The sequence below is a fragment of the Diabrotica virgifera genome, chromosome 4, assembly GCF_917563875.1.
Source record: "Diabrotica virgifera virgifera chromosome 4, PGI_DIABVI_V3a".
NCBI classification, from domain to species: domain Eukaryota; kingdom Metazoa; phylum Arthropoda; class Insecta; order Coleoptera; family Chrysomelidae; genus Diabrotica; species Diabrotica virgifera.
Window position 1 is genome coordinate 221173385 of NC_065446.1, and position 20717 is coordinate 221194101.

At 32.0% G+C, this 20717-nt stretch overlaps 1 protein-coding gene across 1 annotated transcript in view; it reads right to left on the reverse strand.

The window, feature by feature from the left end:
• Nucleotides 1-3645: 3645 nt before the first annotated feature.
• Nucleotides 3646-20717, reverse strand: part of LOC114326405 (UMP-CMP kinase 2, mitochondrial) — a 117431-nt gene continuing 100359 nt past the window's right edge. The window contains exon 6 of the mRNA XM_050649870.1: nucleotides 3646-3855. Coding sequence (XP_050505827.1) covers nucleotides 3735-3855 — 121 coding nt within the window. The 3' untranslated portion in view covers nucleotides 3646-3734. The remainder of the gene's footprint in view (nucleotides 3856-20717) is intronic.

Here is a 20717-nt window from a genome sequence, read left to right on the forward strand (position 1 = left end):
ACATTTATACTTTAATTAACAATAATGATAGAAGAACTCAAAAGGAACATTCTGAGCTTACGAAAATGTTTGTAAATTTATTTTTGGCCATGATATCGGTCTTTTAATAGTGCGCTCTGAGGCGCAAGATCGGCTCACCGCGTAAAGGTTCACGCGCTAACTTTTCGATGCAAATGATAATTTCTTGTATATATACGTTATCTTCATTTTTCATTTTTAAAGATCCTAATAAAATTTTATCATAATATAATTCTTATTAGATATTAAATCATCATACTATTCCTAGTATCACCTTTCATTCTATTTACTTTGTCTTCTATTTTTTGTACTAAATGGGAAAAAACCATTAAAAACTAATATTTCAGAAATAGAACTAAAAAGTAAGTTTATTTTATTTATTAATACTATTTTCACAAACTTTTTGTTTCATGCATCTGAATCGAGATATACATGGAGTCTCAGCTTTTTTACATCTGCATAAGTTCTTAGAGCAATTTTGGTGGTAGTAAGTCTGTTTTTGTAGGCAGTAAAACTAAAACTTTTTGGGGCTTCAGAGTCTAATTATGTATATGATATAGATATATAATCTATATCATATAGATATCCAGTGGATAGCGGATAGTATCCATATGAAGTGGATCAAGTTCTTTTGAAGCATCATCAAGGCACGTCAATTGTGTCTATGCTGCCACAACATAAATGCTCGTTTTATATGCAATGATGATGCTGCAAAATACTTTGATCAATTTTTATGTAGATATCATATTATATTGGCACATCTGCATGCGTAGAAGCCGAGTTACGATCGATAAAGCGTCGAAAAATACTCGACTGTGAGCCGATGTTGCGCCTCATAACGTGCCATTAAAATATCGATATCTTAACCAAAAATAAACTTACGAACATTTTCTTAAGCTCAAGTTATTTCTTTTGAGTTCTTCTATCATTATTGTTAATTAAAGTATAAATGTTTCCAGCTCAAAGTTACTTGAAACCTTTATAAACAAATTAATGTACAATTTTTTTAAGAAAATTATAACTTCAAACGGATATAACTTTAAAACCTATAAAGATAAAGTAATTTGTCAAACTTTTTTTGGAAGCCTATTAATGAAGCTTTAAAATGAGATCTTCTAAGGCGCATTTGCGTGCGTAGTTACGATCAATAAAACTTCGAAAAATACTTATTTTGCAATTTGCATTGTGCAGTAATTTTACAATATCTTGAGTTATAATTGTTGGATTTAAGTTTAGTAAACGTTTTTTCTTCGTTTTTTATTAACGAACAAATTTTATTTGAAACATTATTTTTTGTCTCTTTTAGTTTATGAGCTTTATAAACAATTTATAAACAATTAAATTGTTTATAACAAATTTTTGACCACTCGGTCAAATTCATAAGAAACCGTTGAGTTTGTTCATCAGAATTGAAAAGGACACGGTGACCCCTCTGGCGCCTAGACTATTTGTTTTGCCCGTACAAACTTATGGAGCAGAGACTTTAACACTGACGAAAAAATCCGTAAATAAACTCAGAGTTAAACAACGAGCCATCTAGTGTGCAATGCTGTATGCAAACCAACAAATCAGGCAGTGATCAGGAGTTCACAACGTCATTGAAAGAATTCCAAAGTCTAAGTGAAACTGGGCAAAGCACTTAGTTAGACACAAGATACACTGTGGACAAGACGAATGATGGAATGGAGGCCCTTCTTCTTCTTAACGTGCCGTATCAAGTCTCCTTGACGGTGGCGATTAACATGACGAAACTGTCTCTGTCTCGAGCTATTCTAAATAGGTGTTCTGCTTTCTTTATTCCTGTCCACTCCCTGATATTCTTCAACCAAGAGGCCTGTTTTCTACCAATTCCTCTGCGTCCTTCGATTATACCCATCATCATAAGTTGAAGAATATTACACCGGTCTTCCCTTACTACGTGTCCAGCTGCCTGTTTCACCTTTTTATGCATGTTAAACGTATCATATTTTTGCTCTAACGACTCTATCTCTTCACACTGTGATTTTAACCAATTTTCTTTGGCCTTTCTTATTTCAGTTCTTATTTGTCTCTGAATCGTGTTGTATATTATTTTGTTGATTTTTGATTTTCTTCTTTCTTCCATAAGTTGTAGTATATTGTCGTTCATCCAAATTTTTCTCATCTCTTTCTTTTCTATTAGATGTTCTTCTCTGATGCTTTTAAAGGTTTCACATATATTTTGGAGTGATTCTTCGGCATTATATGTTTGCTCCATAATAATTAGCTTCTCTGAAAGAATCTGTGCGACTGTCTCTTTTGTTTTCTTATCTTTTAGTATTCTCATATCGCACTTTTTGTTGCTGTTCTTTTTGCAACCTTCTTGAATCTTAACCTAAATTTACCAACAACAGGAACATGATCTGATGATACGTCAGCACCGGGGTAACCCTTAACCGATAGGCATCCATTACGGAATCTCTTGTTCACCATTATGTAGTCAATTTGATTCCGTATTACGTTTCCTGGTTGATCTTGCGGGGAGACCCAGGTGTACAAGCGTCTTGGTGGTAGTTTGAAAAATGTGTTTAGTATTGCAAATTCTTCTTCTTCTACAAACAGTTTTAATCTGTCTCCCCTTTCATTTCTCTGTCCTAGACCAAAATCACCTATGAATTCACCGCTTTTCCCTTTACCAATTTTCGCATTGAAGTCACCCATAATAATAGTTATATCTTCTTTTTTAAGTCGTTTAAGTGACTTTATCAAAAACTCATAGAATTGCTCTAGATCTTCTTCTCGTTTATCGCTCGTGGGGGCATACACTTGTAATATATTTAATTTGACGGGGCTAGTATTCAGTTGGATTATTATTAATCTTTCAGAAATAGGTATAATATTTGTAACATATTGACGTAATTGGGGAGACACGATTATTCCAACCCCATATATATGTTGACCATCGTCATTTCCTGAGTGATATACCATGTGGTTGTCAACAATACAAACACCACTATTTGGCCACCTCATTTCGCTTATGCCCATTATACCGATTCCGAGTCTGGTCACTTCTTGAATGGTATTATGAATTTTTCCAACCTGATACATTGTCTTCACATTCCAGGTACATATTTTAATAATCAACTCTGCTGTTCTTAGAGACATTTTTCCACTTCTGTCACAGGGGTTTCGCTGGGTTACGACCTGGGAGGCCCTGTGGTCTAAAGGTGGATCACCTCCCCTGCCGAATCTTGGCTTCCGTATTCCATCATTAGTAACTATTTCCACTTTATTTGGATTTGCCATGATAGCTTTACTAGAGATGTCATCAGGGACCTTTAATGCAGTGGTTTCTCGTTGCCTTCTGCATTCTGATGCCGTTGACCACTTTCTTGATTCTTCCGCCTTTGAGACCAGTTTCCCAGTCTCAGGACAACAGAGTGCCCTTCCAATTACCAGCTCGTCCACCCGAAGCCGTTGGCCAGTAAATGGTGGATTGCTTATCCAGGCAAACACTCGGACGTCAGAGCCTCGTTAGTTGTCTAGCAGGATGTACCAGATGACCATGATCTAGATTATTCATATTCATAGGTTGACATTTGAACAGGAGAGGCTATATCTTACGCATCACTGCCCCTTAACATCCCCTTAGATATATAAAGACATATATTAATTTATTGTTATATTTTATTAAAAAATAATTACCACAGTTATAAATAAATAAATTGTTTTACTCTTCGAATAGATCTGCAGAGACCTTAAATTTTCATGTATGTTTTTACTCTGGAGTAAACGTCGTCCAAAACTTCTGGAATTGAGACATTAGAGTTTATTACAATAACTCCTGGATTTTGCATATTTTTGTATGCCGTTAATATGCTGAAATAAAAAGAGTAATATGTAGAATAAGTATACAGTTTAGACAATTCTTTTAATGTAAAATGTTTTCATGCTCAATGTTTCAATGCTCAAGCACACAAGTAAAAAATATTAGGTGCTTTTGAAATTATGAAGTACCTACATTCAAGTTCAAACCTTATTTTATCAGTTTCCGATAAGTAATTAGAAAGATAAGAAACAACAAATCAACAATATCGAAATGAAAGTATTAAGATCAATAGCGGGCATATCATTAAGAGACAGACAAAGAAACAGATGTATACGAGAACGTTGCAAAATTCAAAATATTAACAGGTGGATAAAAACAAGACAGAAAAACTGGAACGAACATGTAAACCGAATGGAACCAGATAGATTAGCGAACATCTGTAAAAACCACAAGCCGTATAGCAGAAGACTCGTTGGAAGGCCGCCGAAAAGGTGGAAAGACAATGTACAGTCAACAATAACTGAAACAGAATAAGAGGCAGAAAAAGAGGAGTAATCCTAGTCGCGCGAAGAAGAAGAAGAAGAAGAAGATAAGTAATTTGGCATTATTTCGTTTTAAAACATTGTTTTTTAGTTTACGCCAGTCAATGGGAGCGAAAATAGGATATTAGCTCCGAATTCTGTCCTACTGCATGGATTTTAATGAAATTTTGGGCCTAGCCTCTACTTATCTCCTAATTCAAAGTCTACTCTATACCGATGTGTGCTTTTATCTTGGAGTGGTTCCTACCCCTTATTAGGAGTGGAAAATTTTTTGGTTAAAATTACCACGGAATTTGGTAGAGGACCTAATTCTAAGCAAAAACTGTACTATAATTTTTTTTTAAAACTCAATACTTTTTGAGATATTCGTGGTTGAAAATTGGCCATTTTCATTTAAACATAATACCTTTTCGAATGGTTTTTTGCGAATACTATGCAATAAAAACTATGCATCTAACGAAAAAAAGTATAAAAAACATTTTTGTAGGTTATAAAAAACAAAGAGACACTTGTCTTCATAAATCTTCTAGTTATAATCAGTGGCGGCTCGTGAGTTTTACAATAGGGGAGGCTATAACTATAAAAAATCTAGACAAATTTGCACTAGCAAAAAAATGCACCAAAAAAAGTAATTTAAGGCTCCATTTGTTTTTGACCATTTTTATTTACATTTCACCTTACGGGGACCCTCCCTCTTAGGAAGCGTTCAAGTATTACGTAACGCGATTTTTGAAGATTTTTGACCCCCCCTCCACCCTACGTAACGCACTCTAATGGGCGTTTAACTATTGTGTAACGCAATTTTTGAAGATTTTTGAACCCCCCCCCCCCCACCTGCGTTACGTAATACTTGAACGGTCCCTTACCGCATGCTTGCATTGATAACTGAGATGTAGAATAGCTTTTGTAACTAATAATAATATTATTGTTACTAAAAGAACTTTATAAAAACAGGATTAAACCTAAAATTAACGAAATTTTTCGAAATTTGAGTCATAATTACCCCACAACGATAGAAGTTCCTTGTAATTGCCGCGATTAATTGAATAATCATCACTTTCATCGTGTCTGCGAAAAGCTAATTCTTGCGAAGCCAAATATATTGTTGTATCGATAAGCCTTTTTAAATTCATCCTATTCTACAAAACCTGTTTATTGTAAGTAATTATGGCCTCTTTTTGAGCTGTATCTAAAGCAGTTACTATATTTTGTTTAGCAAAAAGTTTTAATTTACACAAAAAACTTTTTTCCTCTTAATAGACCCGGTTAACCCGTCCCATTTATTATACCAGTTAATATTAAATGCACAATTTTGACGATTACCTGAGGATTTATTAATAGTTAAATTTGGCTGTGGTCTTCCTAAGGTTTTAATAATATAAGCTTTATTATAATATACTGATGTGATCTTGATTATTGATATGAGATAATATTCTTATATGTCACTTAATTTAATCAATGTATTAATACTAATCTAATTAATTAACCAGATCACATATCAATATGTTTTCAATCTCAGGGCGAATTATAAATTAATTACTTACTTTCGTGGCTTCAAATATTTCTTAATGGTTCCTAATCGGGATAGAAAAGAAAAGAGTAAAAAAAAGTACACATATGGGTTACAATTATAATCAAAATATTTTTTATTTTATTTAAAAGGCAATCAATGCTTAATATTTGCTATTTCTTATTATTCTTAAACATAACATTTACAAATGGGAATCTTATTTCCTTTTGGTTTTCAATTGAAAGTTTTTATTAACATTTAACTATTAGGAGTTATTAGGAACAACTCTATTTAAGTTTGATGAAGCTTTTCTGATATTATTGATTATGTTATTCAATTTTTTATGTGGAATTTAATACGAAAAACCCATACATTCATGTCCAAACAAATGAGACTGACCTTTTCCTGGTGAACTGAAAATGTCCTCACACAAGACCCGTTTCCTGCTATCCTTGGCTGCGATCAAACCTCGTCCTGGCTTCCAGTAATGTTCTCCTTTGAAAAACTAGCTCGAATAGCTCTCGTTCCTGCTTTTGTCGTGATGCTGTGTTCTACCTTTTTCGAAACTGCTATCAGCTACCAGGACACTCTTGGCTCAAGGAGGTTCTTTTACTCTCGACCTGGCCTACTTCCCGTTCCACGATAGATACTCCACACTCACGGAACTACCGGCTTTCTCCCTCTCCGTACACTACCGTCTACTACTCGACTTCACTTCTCGACAGCTCAAAACATTCTGATCTCACTTTGTCATTCATTCACCTACTTTCTAAATATCCCTTCCAGATTCACAAATCAATCTTCCACCACCAACTCTCATTCACAGTATTCCCCAAAACCAATTTTTAATCTTTCTAAATATGCTTAATGGATTTCAAAAGAAAATATTTAATTCCCATTCTAACTTACTTTCTATTATTTACAAATTTTAATGACCTATTCTCTCTTTCAAATGAGTCTTATTCAGCATAGGCTAATGATCGAAACCTTCCGCGAAAAACGATAATGAACTATCATCTATTTCACTGAGTTTTATTTAGCATAGGCTAATGATCGACCTTCCGAGAAGAACGATAATGGTACGCGTCATTCACTTTGTTTATCTAAGCACATTGTTCCGAGTTTCGTACGCTTATTCTAATCACTTCTTAAAATTACATATAACAATTTGTTGTATACAGGTTGTTTTAAATTTATATGCCCGTGGTTGAGAAAATTGAAAATATTTTATATTAAATTGAATTTTGTTTATAATTATCAAAATTTAATTTTCATATCAAAAAGAAATATAACAAATCCCCGCCTTGTATTCGATAAAATTTATCTGCATTTTAAAATAAATTTTCTCGAGGCAAAACCAACTCCCTGTATATTTCCTTACTTTAATCTACGTCTTATATCCTAACTTACTATCTACTTCATGTAATTCTGTCTTTTATTCGTGATATTTGTATACATCGTGAATATTATAAATTCCTCGGATCTTTTCCGAGTTCCTATGCCTCAACTCATAACTATTTATCCCATTTTCATTATGTTTCTTCCATGGCTTGTTTCGTTTCACGTTGATTTTCATCCAGTTTTTGTTCCATTCTTTGTGACTGGAGTTGCATCATTTGTAATATTTTATCTATTCCTGATAATTCTTGCTGTTCTGATGCCATGATTGTCGTGTCTAAAATGTCTTCTTGGTCTGAATTATTCTCTTGATTTGAATGTTCTTTTTGTTTTTTGTTGTCTTTGCTTTGGCTTCTTGTCACAGACATTTGTTTTCAAGAAGTACTGTCCCCGCCAAATATGAAATTTTACTAGTATGTTACCAAGACGACTTTTTCTCACCCAAATATTATAAATTGTCAATAAATATATCAAATGTAATATCGTAAAAATAAAATATTAAATCAGTTATGTAAAATTTGTACCTAAAGAGATCTAAAATTTTATGTTATCAAATGTAAGTATCTCACTTTTTACCACAGGCATATAAATTTTCAAATACCGGCTTTACTCTTTCTATCCTTCAAATTTGCCACTAGAAATACTTTATAATGCTTTCCACGTTGGACGACAGTTGATGTGATCTTGATTATTGATATGAGATAATATTCTTATATGTCACTTAATTTAATCAATGTATTAATACTAATCTAATTAATTAACCAGATCACATATCAATATGTTTTCAATCTCAGGGCGAATTATAAATTAATTACTTACTTTCGTGGCTTCAAATATTTCTTAATGGTTCCTAATCGGGATAGAAAAGAAAAGAGTAAAAAAAAATACACATATGGGTTACAATTATAATCAAAATATTTTTTATTTTATTTAAAAGGCAATCAATGCTTAATATTTGCTATTTCTTATTATTCTTAAACATAACATTTACAAATGGGAATCTTATTTCCTTTTGGTTTTCAATTGAAAGTTTTTATTAACATTTAACTATTAGGAGTTATTAGGAACAACTCTATTTAAGTTTGATGAAGCTTTTCTGATATTATTGATTATGTTATTCAATTTTTTATGTGGAATTTAATACGAAAAACCCATACATTCATGTCCAAACAAATGAGACTGACCTTTTCCTGGTGAACTGAAAATGTCCTCACACAAGACCCGTTTCCTGCTATCCTTGGCTGCGATCAAACCTCGTCCTGGCTTCCAGTAATGTCCTCCTTTGAAAAACTAGCTCGAATAGCTCTCGTTCCTGCTTTTGTCGTGATGCTGTGTTCTACCTTTTTCGAAACTGCTATCAGCTACCAGGACACTCTTGGCTCAAGGAGGTTCTTTTACTCTCGACCTGGCCTACTTCCCGTTCCACGATAGATACTCCACACTCACGGAACTACCGGCTTTCTCCCTCTCCGTACACTACCGTCTACTACTCGACTTCACTTCTCGACAGCTCAAAACATTCTGATCTCACTTTGTCATTCATTCACCTACTTTCTAAATATCCCTTCCAGATTCACAAATCAATCTTCCACCACCAACTCTCATTCACAGTATTCCCCAAAACCAATTTTTAATCTTTCTAAATATGCTTAATGGATTTCAAAAGAAAATATTTAATTCCCATTCTAACTTACTTTCTATTATTTACAAATTTTAATGACCTATTCTCTCTTTCAAATGAGTCTTATTCAGCATAGGCTAATGATCGAAACCTTCCGCGAAAAACGATAATGAACTATCATCTATTTCACTGAGTTTTATTTAGCATAGGCTAATGATCGACCTTCCGAGAAGAACGATAATGGTACGCGTCATTCACTTTGTTTATCTAAGCACATTGTTCCGAGTTTCGTACGCTTATTCTAATCACTTCTTAAAATTACATATAACAATTTGTTGTATACAGGTTGTTTTAAATTTATATGCCCGTGGTTGAGAAAATTGAAAATATTTTATATTAAATTGAATTTTGTTTATAATTATCAAAATTTAATTTTCATATCAAAAAGAAATATAACAATACTTAAAGTATTAAAATTATTCATTTATATACATTTTATATAAACAAACAACGGTACGTAAATTGTAAAAATAACCTTACCAAGCCAATAACAACACAAATAAAAATATATGAAATACAAAAATTCACCAAACACTAATTAAAAGAAATAAAATGATAAAATCACACCAAGAAATACCCTGACTATAAACTTCCTTATAGAATATAAGTAAAACCACAAGTGAGCCTAATTCTGGTTTTGCCTCCCTTGGCATATATTTCTGGGTAGTTTGACGTGAAGCGATATAATATTACGTTTCTCTATCGAGTATTATTGTAAGCATAGGAAACTATTACGCTGGTTTTGAGACGTTTATCGTAACTTAGAACACAACGGAGTCGAGTCTGGCTTCTACCTCCCTTGGTAGGGATATGAGGAGCTGCTCACAGCATACAGGTGGGCATATTGATGCATTCCAGATGAGTTTAGTTACAAAAGTGTGCAATAATTTACACTTTCTATTAGTACGAGAGCTTGTTGTTTCTCGTGATTCAAAATAAACAAAACAGTGATATTTCATCAATAATCCTAGAAATATTATGTCCCAGATATGACATAAAATATGTAAAAAAATTGTAGGGAGGCTAAGCCTCCGTTACCTCCTCTGACGAGCCGCCACTGGTTATAATACAAAAGGGATATGATAGGTGAAAATAGTTTGTTTTTTGGTACATTCTCAAATTGGTGTATTCAACTTGAAATAACAGAGATACGGCCGATTTTAGGTGTATAATGCTACTAATACCTTTTGTAGTGCTTAAAAAGGCCTTTTAAATGAGCTATATTAAAGGTCCATTACATTAAAACTAAGCGAGATATGCTGCAAACAAAATTGCTAACTAATGTATTTTAAGAAAAAAATGAGAAGTAATTTTAACCCCCATCCACCAAAATGTAAATGCATCGTTTTCCTTCCACAATACCTTTTATTTTAGTGTTGTTTCTATGTTCAAAAAGTTGGACGAATTTAAAATGAATGGTTTTTGAAAAAAAAAACGATCAAATTATAGAGAGCATTTTTAAATTTTCTTGAAAATCTTCCTTTTTCTCCATTTAACTTGAAAATGATAAGAGATACAGTAATAAAAAATAAAAGCGAAATTTTTATCTAAAAACGCCCTATATTTTTGGCGTGGTATCTTTTTTTCGTATCTCTTATCTTTTTCGAGTTACATGGGGGAAAAGGAAGATTTTTAAGAGAATTTAAAATTAATATTTAATCTTATATCTATCTATAATTTAATCTTATTTTTTTCAAAAAGCATTCATTTTAATCTAGTCCAACTTGTTGAACATAGAAATAACACTATTATAAAAAGTATTGTAGAAGGAAAACGATGTATATAAATTCTGATGGATGAGGGGTTAAAAATATTCTTCTCATTTCTCCTTAAAATACATTAGTCATCAACTTTTTTGCCGAATATCTGGCTTATTTTAAATGTAATCGACATTTAGTATTGCTCATTTTAAAGATCTTTTCAAGCACTACAAAAGTTATTAGTATCATTATACACCTAAAATCGACAGTTTCTCTGTTATTTCAAGTTGAATACACCGATTTGAGTTTGAAAACAAACTCTTCTTACCTACCATATCCCTCTTTGTATTTTAACTAGAAGATTTATGAAGGAACGAATCTCTTTGTTTTTTATAACCTAGAAATATTTTATATAGTTTTTTTTGTTAGATGCATAGTTTTTAAGGTATTCGCAAAAATTCGTCCGAAAAGGTGTCATTTTTCAATGAAACTGGCCAATTTTCAATCACGAATAACTCAAAAAGTATGGAGTTTTCAAAAAATAATTATAGACCAGTTTTTGCTTAAAATTAGGTTCTCTAGCCTCTTCTTGAGAAGGGGTGGGAACCACCCCCAAGATAAAAGCGCACATCGGCATAGGGTAGACTTTGTTTCTTGCGTTATTCCCTACTTACTGTGAAAATATCAAGTAAATCGATATAGTAGGATGGAATTCGGAGCCAAATACCCTGCCCTAGTTGTTAACACCTCTCATCGCCTGTCCTCTCATAAACGCTTTATTAACAAAAAACCGCATTTTTGGAAGAAAACATACCTACCAAAAATTCTTATATGGAGCTGATAGAAGAAGGATTGACCTTGATTGAACTATAGACACTTCATGATTTCAAAAACTATATTTTTTTACTTGTGTTTTTGAACCTTGAATATCGTCATTTTTCGTTTTCTTCTGTTTTAAATTGTTTATAGCTCGAAAACGAGCTAGACAGATAGACAGCTAACCTTATAGAAAAATTACAAAAGACCATTTTTGTTCCCAATAATCCAAATCTAAAATATCTAATCCGAATCTAAAATAATAATAAAATGTCCCGGGCCAAAAACAGATTTTTATATTTTGTTAATTAAATAATTTTTTTTTAAATAAATCTAGCAATAACTCCGAAATTGCGGCATTTAGATATAGGGAATATTATATGAAAAATAATCAGTATTTTTTAAGTAATTCAAAACGCAAAAAATATACAGGGTGTTACGTTTGACATAAGAAATTTCATTAGATTTCCAGAAAAACAGAAGATCTGACAGCAATGCAATTACAACTATAATATCGGCCGCATTAGAAGACCCTTACCCACCAAAGTCTATAAAAATCGGCCAAGCCGTTTCCGAGATAACTGGGGGTTTCCATACATAAAACTCATTCTGTATAAATTAAAAAGTGATAGACAAATATTATACAGTATGGTGCAAATGAAATGAATAAATTCATTATTTCGTAAACTGGCGAGTTTTAAGGAAAATCCCGAAACAAGTCAATTTTTATTTTTAAGTTGTGATATTTTGTCATATATGTCATACTAGTGATGTCATCCATCTGGGCGTGATGACGTAATCGGTGATTTTTTTAAATGAGAATAGGGGTCGTGTTCTAGCTCATTTGAAAGGCTGTTTTCATTGATATAAACACTTACATAATTATTTATACAGGGTGTCTAAACAATTTTTTAAATTAAATTATTTGACAAAAAAAGGAGAATGTATTTAGTTTATTTAATTCAAAATGCATTTTATTGCTGTCAGAAATCAGACAAAAATGTTTATATCACAAATGAACATTGCTTTTCGCTTAAATTAAATGTTCAAACTTCCAAGAGGCCAGCGGCTGGCGGAGCTGGCTTGAACATTGAATTTAATCGAAAAGCAATGTTTATTTCTTAAATAAACATTTTTTCTGTTTTCGCGAAACAGTAAAATGTGTTTTGAGTTAAATAAATTACATACAATCTTCTTTTTTTGTCAAATAATTAAATTAAATTTTTTTTTGGACACCCTATACAAATAGTTATATAAATGTTTATATTACTGAATAGAGAATTGGATTTCCTTTCAAATGAGCTAGCACAAGACCCCTATTCCCATTTAAAAAAATTATCGTTTACGTCATCACGCCCAGATAAATGACGTCAGTAGTATGTCTTATGTGCCAAAATATCATAGTTTAAAAATAAAAATCGACCCGTTCCGGTATTTTTCCTGAAAGTCACCGGTTTACGAAATACCGAATTTATTCCTTTCATTTGCACCATACTGTATAATATTATGTAAGTAGTAATATAGAAATGATGTTTGCTAACAAAGTTAGCAATGTAAGCTTCAGCTTGCTTTTATTACTTTTGTATCTCTATTCTTTTATATCTTATTCACTTAGATCATTCAAATCTTGCGAATAAAGATAACTATTTATATCCTATTCTGTTCTAATTTTAATAAACAATAATTTCTAAATAGAAATTTCCAACAACTTTTAATCATATTTTCCAATACCAATACCAATTTTTCATACCAATTCTCCTAAATATAATTTGCACGAGTACCTATTTTTATAATTTCTTGGAATATGTATTGTTTAAAATAGCTACACGTCATAATATGCAGGTATTTAGCCCTTCAAAACTAGTTTTACGGCATTCGCGAAAAACTGACTACATAAAACAAAAAACTATCACTGACTCAAGTCGACTATGTTCCTTCACGGAATTTTATAGAACGGGTGCCTAAGTGACGCTAAAGAGGATAGATACATTTTATTAACAGGTTCTTGAATGTTAATAAACATTATTATTTAGTGCGTGGTTTCGGGTAATTTATAGTTTATAATAATAGTAGTAGTATATATTGTGTATTGTTTTCTTGTATTCGATTCGCTATAATGTGTGAGTGATTTAATAGTGTAAACAGTGGACATCTCCAAATTGCGGTAGGCCATTATCAATAAATATTACATTACATAATCCTATTAGATATCTCGATTATTTTATAATTGTTTGTTAAACGAATAGAGTACCTATGCTAGAGTACCTAAGGATTCGTATAAAGTAATTATTGTTTAGTAGAAACTATTTTGATATGAAGAAGAACCGAAAACATTGAACAATTGTTACATTTCATTTTGTAGTATATTCTTTGACGGTTTTTGCTGTAAATTTTAAGAACCGCTTAGATTGACATGGAATTTGGCATACGCATATAGCTGACATGTCAAAGAAAAAAATTGTTATTGTGCCGATGTGTGCTTTTGCCCTGGGGTGACTTTCACCCCTTCTCGGGGGTGAAAAAATATACGTCCAAAATAAGTCCGGAATTCGATCAACTGACTAATTATAAGCAACTTTTGTTTAATAGAGTTTTTTCACCAAGTCAATACTTTTCGAGTTATATGCGAGTTAATACATTTTTCAATAAAACAAACACGTTTGTACAGAATTTTTCGCCAATAATTCAAATAGTAAGTATTTTATCGAAAAAAACATTCTAAGCAAAAATATATCCTGTAAAAAAGTGAAAAAATGGTGTATGCATAAAGGCTTTAGTCCTAGTAGAAGCAGAGGTTTAACTAAAGAAAAATAGGTTCATATTCGCCAAATTCTAAATAGAATATTTCAACGCGACATAACCAAAAAATGAAGCACTTTTTGAAGAAAACACATTACAATTATTTTTAAAAAGTTTAAAAAGCTTTATTTCTGTTTTTATAAAAAAAGAGTCTATGCTTCTTTTCATAAGCATTTTTCAGTGCGTCACAAATTATAATAGTCCTGTCGCCAGGGGGGGTACAACGGCCTCGTTAATTCAGATGGACTTACTCAAGTTTTTTTTATGTATTTTGACCCGTAGAACACGAATTTTTTGGGTAACAGTTGATCCGGATGTCGATAAGATTGTTATAGACCAAGAACTTGAGGAATCAAATAACAGCGATTTTTGGCAAAACAAAACACTATTTTGTATTTTTTGGGCCATTTTAAGTAAAAAATATTTCTACAAGTTTTTTCGTAGGATGCACAGTTTTCGAGATAAACGCGGTTGAACTTTAAAAAAATCGAAAAATTGCAATTTTTGAACCCGAATAACTTTTGATTAAAAAATAAAATAGCAAGTCTGCTTACCGCATTTGAAAGTTTAAGTCAAATTATATCGGTTTTGATTATTTGCATTGGTAAAAATTTATTTTTTTATTGTTTAACAAAGCTATAAACACGTAGGGTTTCCCGTGCTTTTACATGCGTTTTAACGCATGTAACGTAGAAATAGTCTTGATTGCACTAGTACCTATTCTACCTACTCGTTCGATTTTAAATGAGAAATCATAGAAACATCACTCACGCACTAGTTGTTTGTAGCTTTGTTTAACAATAACACAATAAATTTTTAGCAATGCAAATAATCAAAACCGACATAATTTGACTTGAACTTTCAAAGGCGCTAAGCAGAATTGCTATTTTATTTTTTAATCAAAAGTTATTCGGGTTTAAAAATTGCAGTTTATCGATTTTTTGAAAGTTCAACCGCGTTTATCTCGAAAACTTGTAGCATCCTACTAAAAAACTTGTAGAAATATTTTTTGCTTAAAATGACCCAAAAAATACAAAATATTGTTTTGTTTTGCCAAAAATCGCTGTTATTTGATTCCTCAAGTTCTTGGTCTATAACAATCTTATCGACATCCGGATCAACTGTTACCCAAAAAATTCGTGTTCTACGGGTCAAAATACATAAAAAAAACTTGGGTAAGTCCATCTGAATTAACGAGGCCGTTGTACCCCCCTGGCGACAGGACTATAAGGTAAGTCCGTGATAATATACATTTTAGTGACATGACATTTTAGTTAAATCTGACAGTTGTAACATTTTATTTGCAATTTGGCATAAAATCAAATCAATTTTATTTATTGCATTTATAAAATGGTATTTTCTTTGATTTGTATATAGTCCATTCTTTAACGGTAAAATATTGCAAAACCTCTAAATTTTAAACAACCGCTTGGATTGACATGAAATTTGGCATGCACATAGCTAACAAGTCAAAGAAAAAAAGTGATATTGTGCCGATATGTGCTTTTGCCCTGAGGGTGGTTTTCACCCCCTCTTGGGGGTGAAAAAATATTCGTCCAAAGAAAGTCAGGAAATGGATAAACTGGCTAATTTTAAGTAACTTTTGTTCTATAGAGTTTTTTCACTAAGTCAATACTTTTCGAGTTATTTGGCAGTGAATATGTTCATTTTTTCAACAAAATAACCACGCTTTTAGACGGTTTTTCGCAAATAACTCAAATAGTAAGTATTTTGTCGAAAAAACATTCTCAGCAAAAATATAACCTGTAAAAAATTTAAAAAAAAATGGCGTGTATATCACGTCTCTACACCTAGTAGAAGCAGAGTTATAGCTAATGAAAAATAGGTTCATATTCGTCAAATTCCAAATGGGATACTTTAACGTGAAATAACCAAAAATGAAGCACATTTCGGGGAAAACTCATTACAACTTATATAAAGTGTTTAAAAAAAGCTTCATTTTTGTTTTATAAAAAACATTTCTAGCATCAAAATTAAACAAGTTACGCTCAAAATAAAGTTAGTCCCTTTTGGTTTTGGTAAAAAAATCGAGAAAATCACCCCCTAATTTATCTTAAATGAACTTAATCGTTACGACTTCACAAGTTTCTTGACTCATGTACATGTATTGTTTATATGATCTGTAAGTTTCATCGGTTCAAAGTCCTTATTATTGAAAGGGCTGTAGTTTAAAGGGGTTGAACGAGTCACTGATCACGAATGTATGCAAATTTAGAAACACCAAATCTTAATCAATTTTTCTCTAACAGAAAAACAAAAAAATACCTAATATTCAGAAAAGCAAATCTGACTTTTTTTGTTTTTCGAGATTTTTGGTATCTCTAACAATTTTTAAGTTATTTTGAAAAAAAGCATATTTTTCAAAATTTAAATTTTAAAAATTTTACTTTGAAACCAAATTTTTTCAAAAATAAGCACTTTGAATCGATGAAACTTACAGATCATATAAACACAACATAAGTAAAATAATTTGTGGAGCGGTAACGATTAATTTAATTTAAGTTGCTAATTAGGGGGTGGTCTTCCCGATTTTTTTTTTTTGCAAAAACAAAATTGACCAACTTTATTTTGAGCGTAACTTGCTTAAATTTAATGCTAGAAACTTTGTGTAAAAACAGAAATAAAGCTTTTTTAAACGCTTTAAAAAAGTTATAATAGATTTTCCCCAAAATGTGCTTAATTTTTTGGATATTTCACGTGGAAATATTCTATTTGAAATTTGGTGAATATGAATCTATTTTTCATTGGCTATAACTCTGGTTCTACGAGATCCAGATTTTATTTTTTTATAGGCTATATTTTTGCTAAGAACGTTTTTTTCGACAAAATACTTACTTTTTGAGTTATTTGCGAAAAACCGTCTAAAAATGTGGTTATTTTGTTGAAAAATTAACATATTCACTTGCAAATAACTCGAAAAGTGTCGACTTGGCGAAAAAGCTCTATAGAACAAAAGTTACTTAAAATTAGTCAGTTTACCCATTTTCGGACTTATTTTGGACAATTATTTTTTCACCCCCAAGAGGGGGTGAAAGTCATCCCCAGGGCAAAAGCACACATCGGCACAATATCACTTTTTTTCTTTGACATGTAAGCTATACGTATGCCAAATTTCATGTCAATCCAAGCAGTTCTTTAAAATTTAGAGCAAAAACCGTGAAAGAATGGACTAATAGTCTTATAAATTATACAGATTATATTAGCCCGCGAGTAGTCGCGCGGTGAGATAGAATCTCAATTTTTATCCTTTTTCGCGATAACTTGATGAACAATTTTGCAATTTTGAAAAAATTTCCTCGAGGGCCTCGAGGAAGGGTGTAGTAATGCGTAGGAATTTGTTTTTTTTTCTTCTTCTTCTTTTTGTGGAATTTATGGCTTTGGGGAGAGCCAATTAGCTTTAACCCGCGAGTAGTCGCGCCGTTAGATAGAATCTTACATTTCATCCTTTTTCGTAATACAGTAAAACCTGTCAGTAACGGCCACTAAAAATGAAAGAACTATTGGCCGATATAGAAAGGTGGACGGTATTGCCAATTTTTGTAGTCCACATATAATTGGTTTGGGAAATTTTTAAAGGACAGGTGGCCAATGTTGGCAGGTGGCCGTTAACACAGGTTTTTTTAATAAAATTGTTAGAAATATATATTTTCAATACAAAAAGTAGATAAAAATAGTACAAAATAAAAATTTGTTTTAAATTCGTATTTTGAGATAGAATCTCACACGCGACTATCGACGTTACAGAAGTGAGCGCGACTACTCCCGGGTTAGTAGATATATTATATAATTCGTAAATAATTTGTGGCGCCATCTACTGACGACTAGAATAAATGTTATAAATGTCACCAACGAATTGTAATCACCGACATGCGTTTTTTGTGTCACATGCAATTTAGTGCGTTAGAAAGAAATCGAAAAATTGTGACGCACTGAAAGATCCTCATGAGAAAAAGCATAGCATGAAATGTAAGCCAGTTACACTCAAAATATAGTTGGTCCCTTTTGTTTTGGCAAAAAGAAATCGGGAAAATCTCCCCCTAATTATTAACTTAAATGAAATTAATCGTTACCGCTTCACAAGTTGCTTTATTTATGTTGTGTTTATATGATATGTAAAGTTCTATAGATTCAACGTGATTATTTTTGAAAAAAATTGGTTTTAAAGTGAAATTTTAAAAATATTTAATTTTAAACAAAATTCTTTTTGTCAAAAAAAAACAAAAATTATTAGGGTTAACAAAAATCTCAAATGATAACAAAAGTCGGCTTTGCTTTCTGAATACCTTATATTTTTTGTTTTTCTGTAAGACAAAGATTGGTTAAGAGTTCGTGTTTCTAAATTTGCACACACTCGTGATTAGTAACTCGTTGAAGCCCTTTCAACTACAGCCCTTTCAAAAATAAGTCCCTTGAAAAGATGAAACTTACAGATCGAATAAACTATACATACACCAGTAAAGCAACTTATGAAATGGTAAAGAATACGTTCATTTGAGATGCTAATTGAAGACCTTGGGACCAGAAGGGGACAAGCCACAATTTCGTCAAAAATGAGTTAAAGTAGAAATCGCACACTTTAAGACCATATTAATGTCCCAAACAGAAAATTTCAGCAGTTTTTTCATAGATGGCGCCGCTGTAGTTAAGTCCCGTTGTGTCACCATTACTTTATATTGCAACAGTAGGAGACAAGCCACAGTAGTAATCAACATGGCGGCGGAACATTCCCGTGCATGTAAACGGAAAATAGACTTTTCTGAGTTTGATTCTGAACACAGTGACCAAGATCCGTTTTTAAATAAAAGCGAAGATGACAAAGACTATACAGTATCCAGAAGTAGCAGCGATTGGGAAAATATAAACTCAGGAATAGTAAGTTTATTTACTGTGTGGCTTGTCCCCTTATGTTATATTTTTCGAACCTAAAAATATTAGGATTGCTCTAAAGGTTTTTTGTGGCTTATACCTTTTTAGTAAAATACCTACTTTATTGTAGGGAAATGAATAGGTTAATACCCCACAGACTTTTCGAGTTCTCTTGCCAACTCGAGAAAAGTTCGAGTTCTCTTGCCAAAAAAGAAGGTGCCTTCTAGATGGAAACACAAGGATACCCAACGACATAAAAAATTAAGCGCAAGACTAAAAAGAATCTAGTTTACGAATATGTATATGAATACAAATGGTAAGAAAATAGAACCAAAAAAAATTAGGTGCACCTTGCGGTTGCAAAAAAAAACAGTGTAGGCAGAAATTGGTGCATGCCAACAAATTCTACCAGATACGGAGAATAATGGACCACTGGAAGGCATTGAACATTTGGACGACTTTTTATATATTGAAAATATTGACAACTGAAATATTTTATTGTTGCATTTTATGTTCATATTTTAGAATATAATTTTGTATACAAAAGGGGATAAACCTCATATTTTTCAAAAAATGTTCAAAAACTCAAAAACCGTAAAATAAACATTTGTGTTACTTTTATTGTGTATTTAATATCATATTTCCAAACGATTATGGGCCTTACTACCAAGAAAAATTTAAAAATTGGATTTCAGGATTTGAAAATAAGTTTAAAATGATGTTTCCTCCAAAATATTGTTTGGTGGCATGCCCCCTTCTGGTCCCAAGGTCTTCAATTAGGGGGTGATTTTCCCGATTTAATTACCAAGAAAAAATGGTATCAACTTTTTTTGAGCGTAACCTGTTTTCTTTTGATGCTAAAATTTTTTTTATAAAAGAGAAATGAATAAACACTTTAAGAAAGTTGTAATGAGTTTTCCCCAAATAGTGCTTCATTTTTTGGTTAGTTCACGTTAAAATATTCGATTTGGAATTTGACGAATCTGAACCTAATTTTCATTGGCTATAAGTCTGCTTCTGCCAGGTCTAATGATCAAATATATACACCATATTTTTCACTTTTTTACAGGCTATATTTTTACCAAGAATATTTTTTTCGACAAAATACGTACTTTTTAGTTATTTGCGAAAAACCGTCTAAAAACGTGGTTATTTTGTTGAAAAATGAACACATTCACTCGCAAATAACTCGAAAAGTATGGACTTGGTGCAAAAACTCTATAGAACAAAAGTTGATTAGAATTAGTCAGTTTATCGAATTCCGGACATATTTTGGACGTATATTTTTTCACCCCCGAGAAGGGCTGAAACTCACCCCAGGGCAAAAGCACACATCGGCACAACATCACTTTTTTCTTTGACTTGTTAGCTATGTGTATGCCAAATTTCACGTCAATCCAAGAGGCTCTTTAAAATTTAGAGGTTTTGTAATATTTTACCGTTAAAGAACGTACTTATTGTAGGTACTGTATGCTATTATTTTATTATGGTAACCTTTATCTTTGAATCAAATTAATATGTTTCATCATTCTTTTTTCCTAATTTTTTCTTGAACAACGCTATAATAAAGACCGATTTT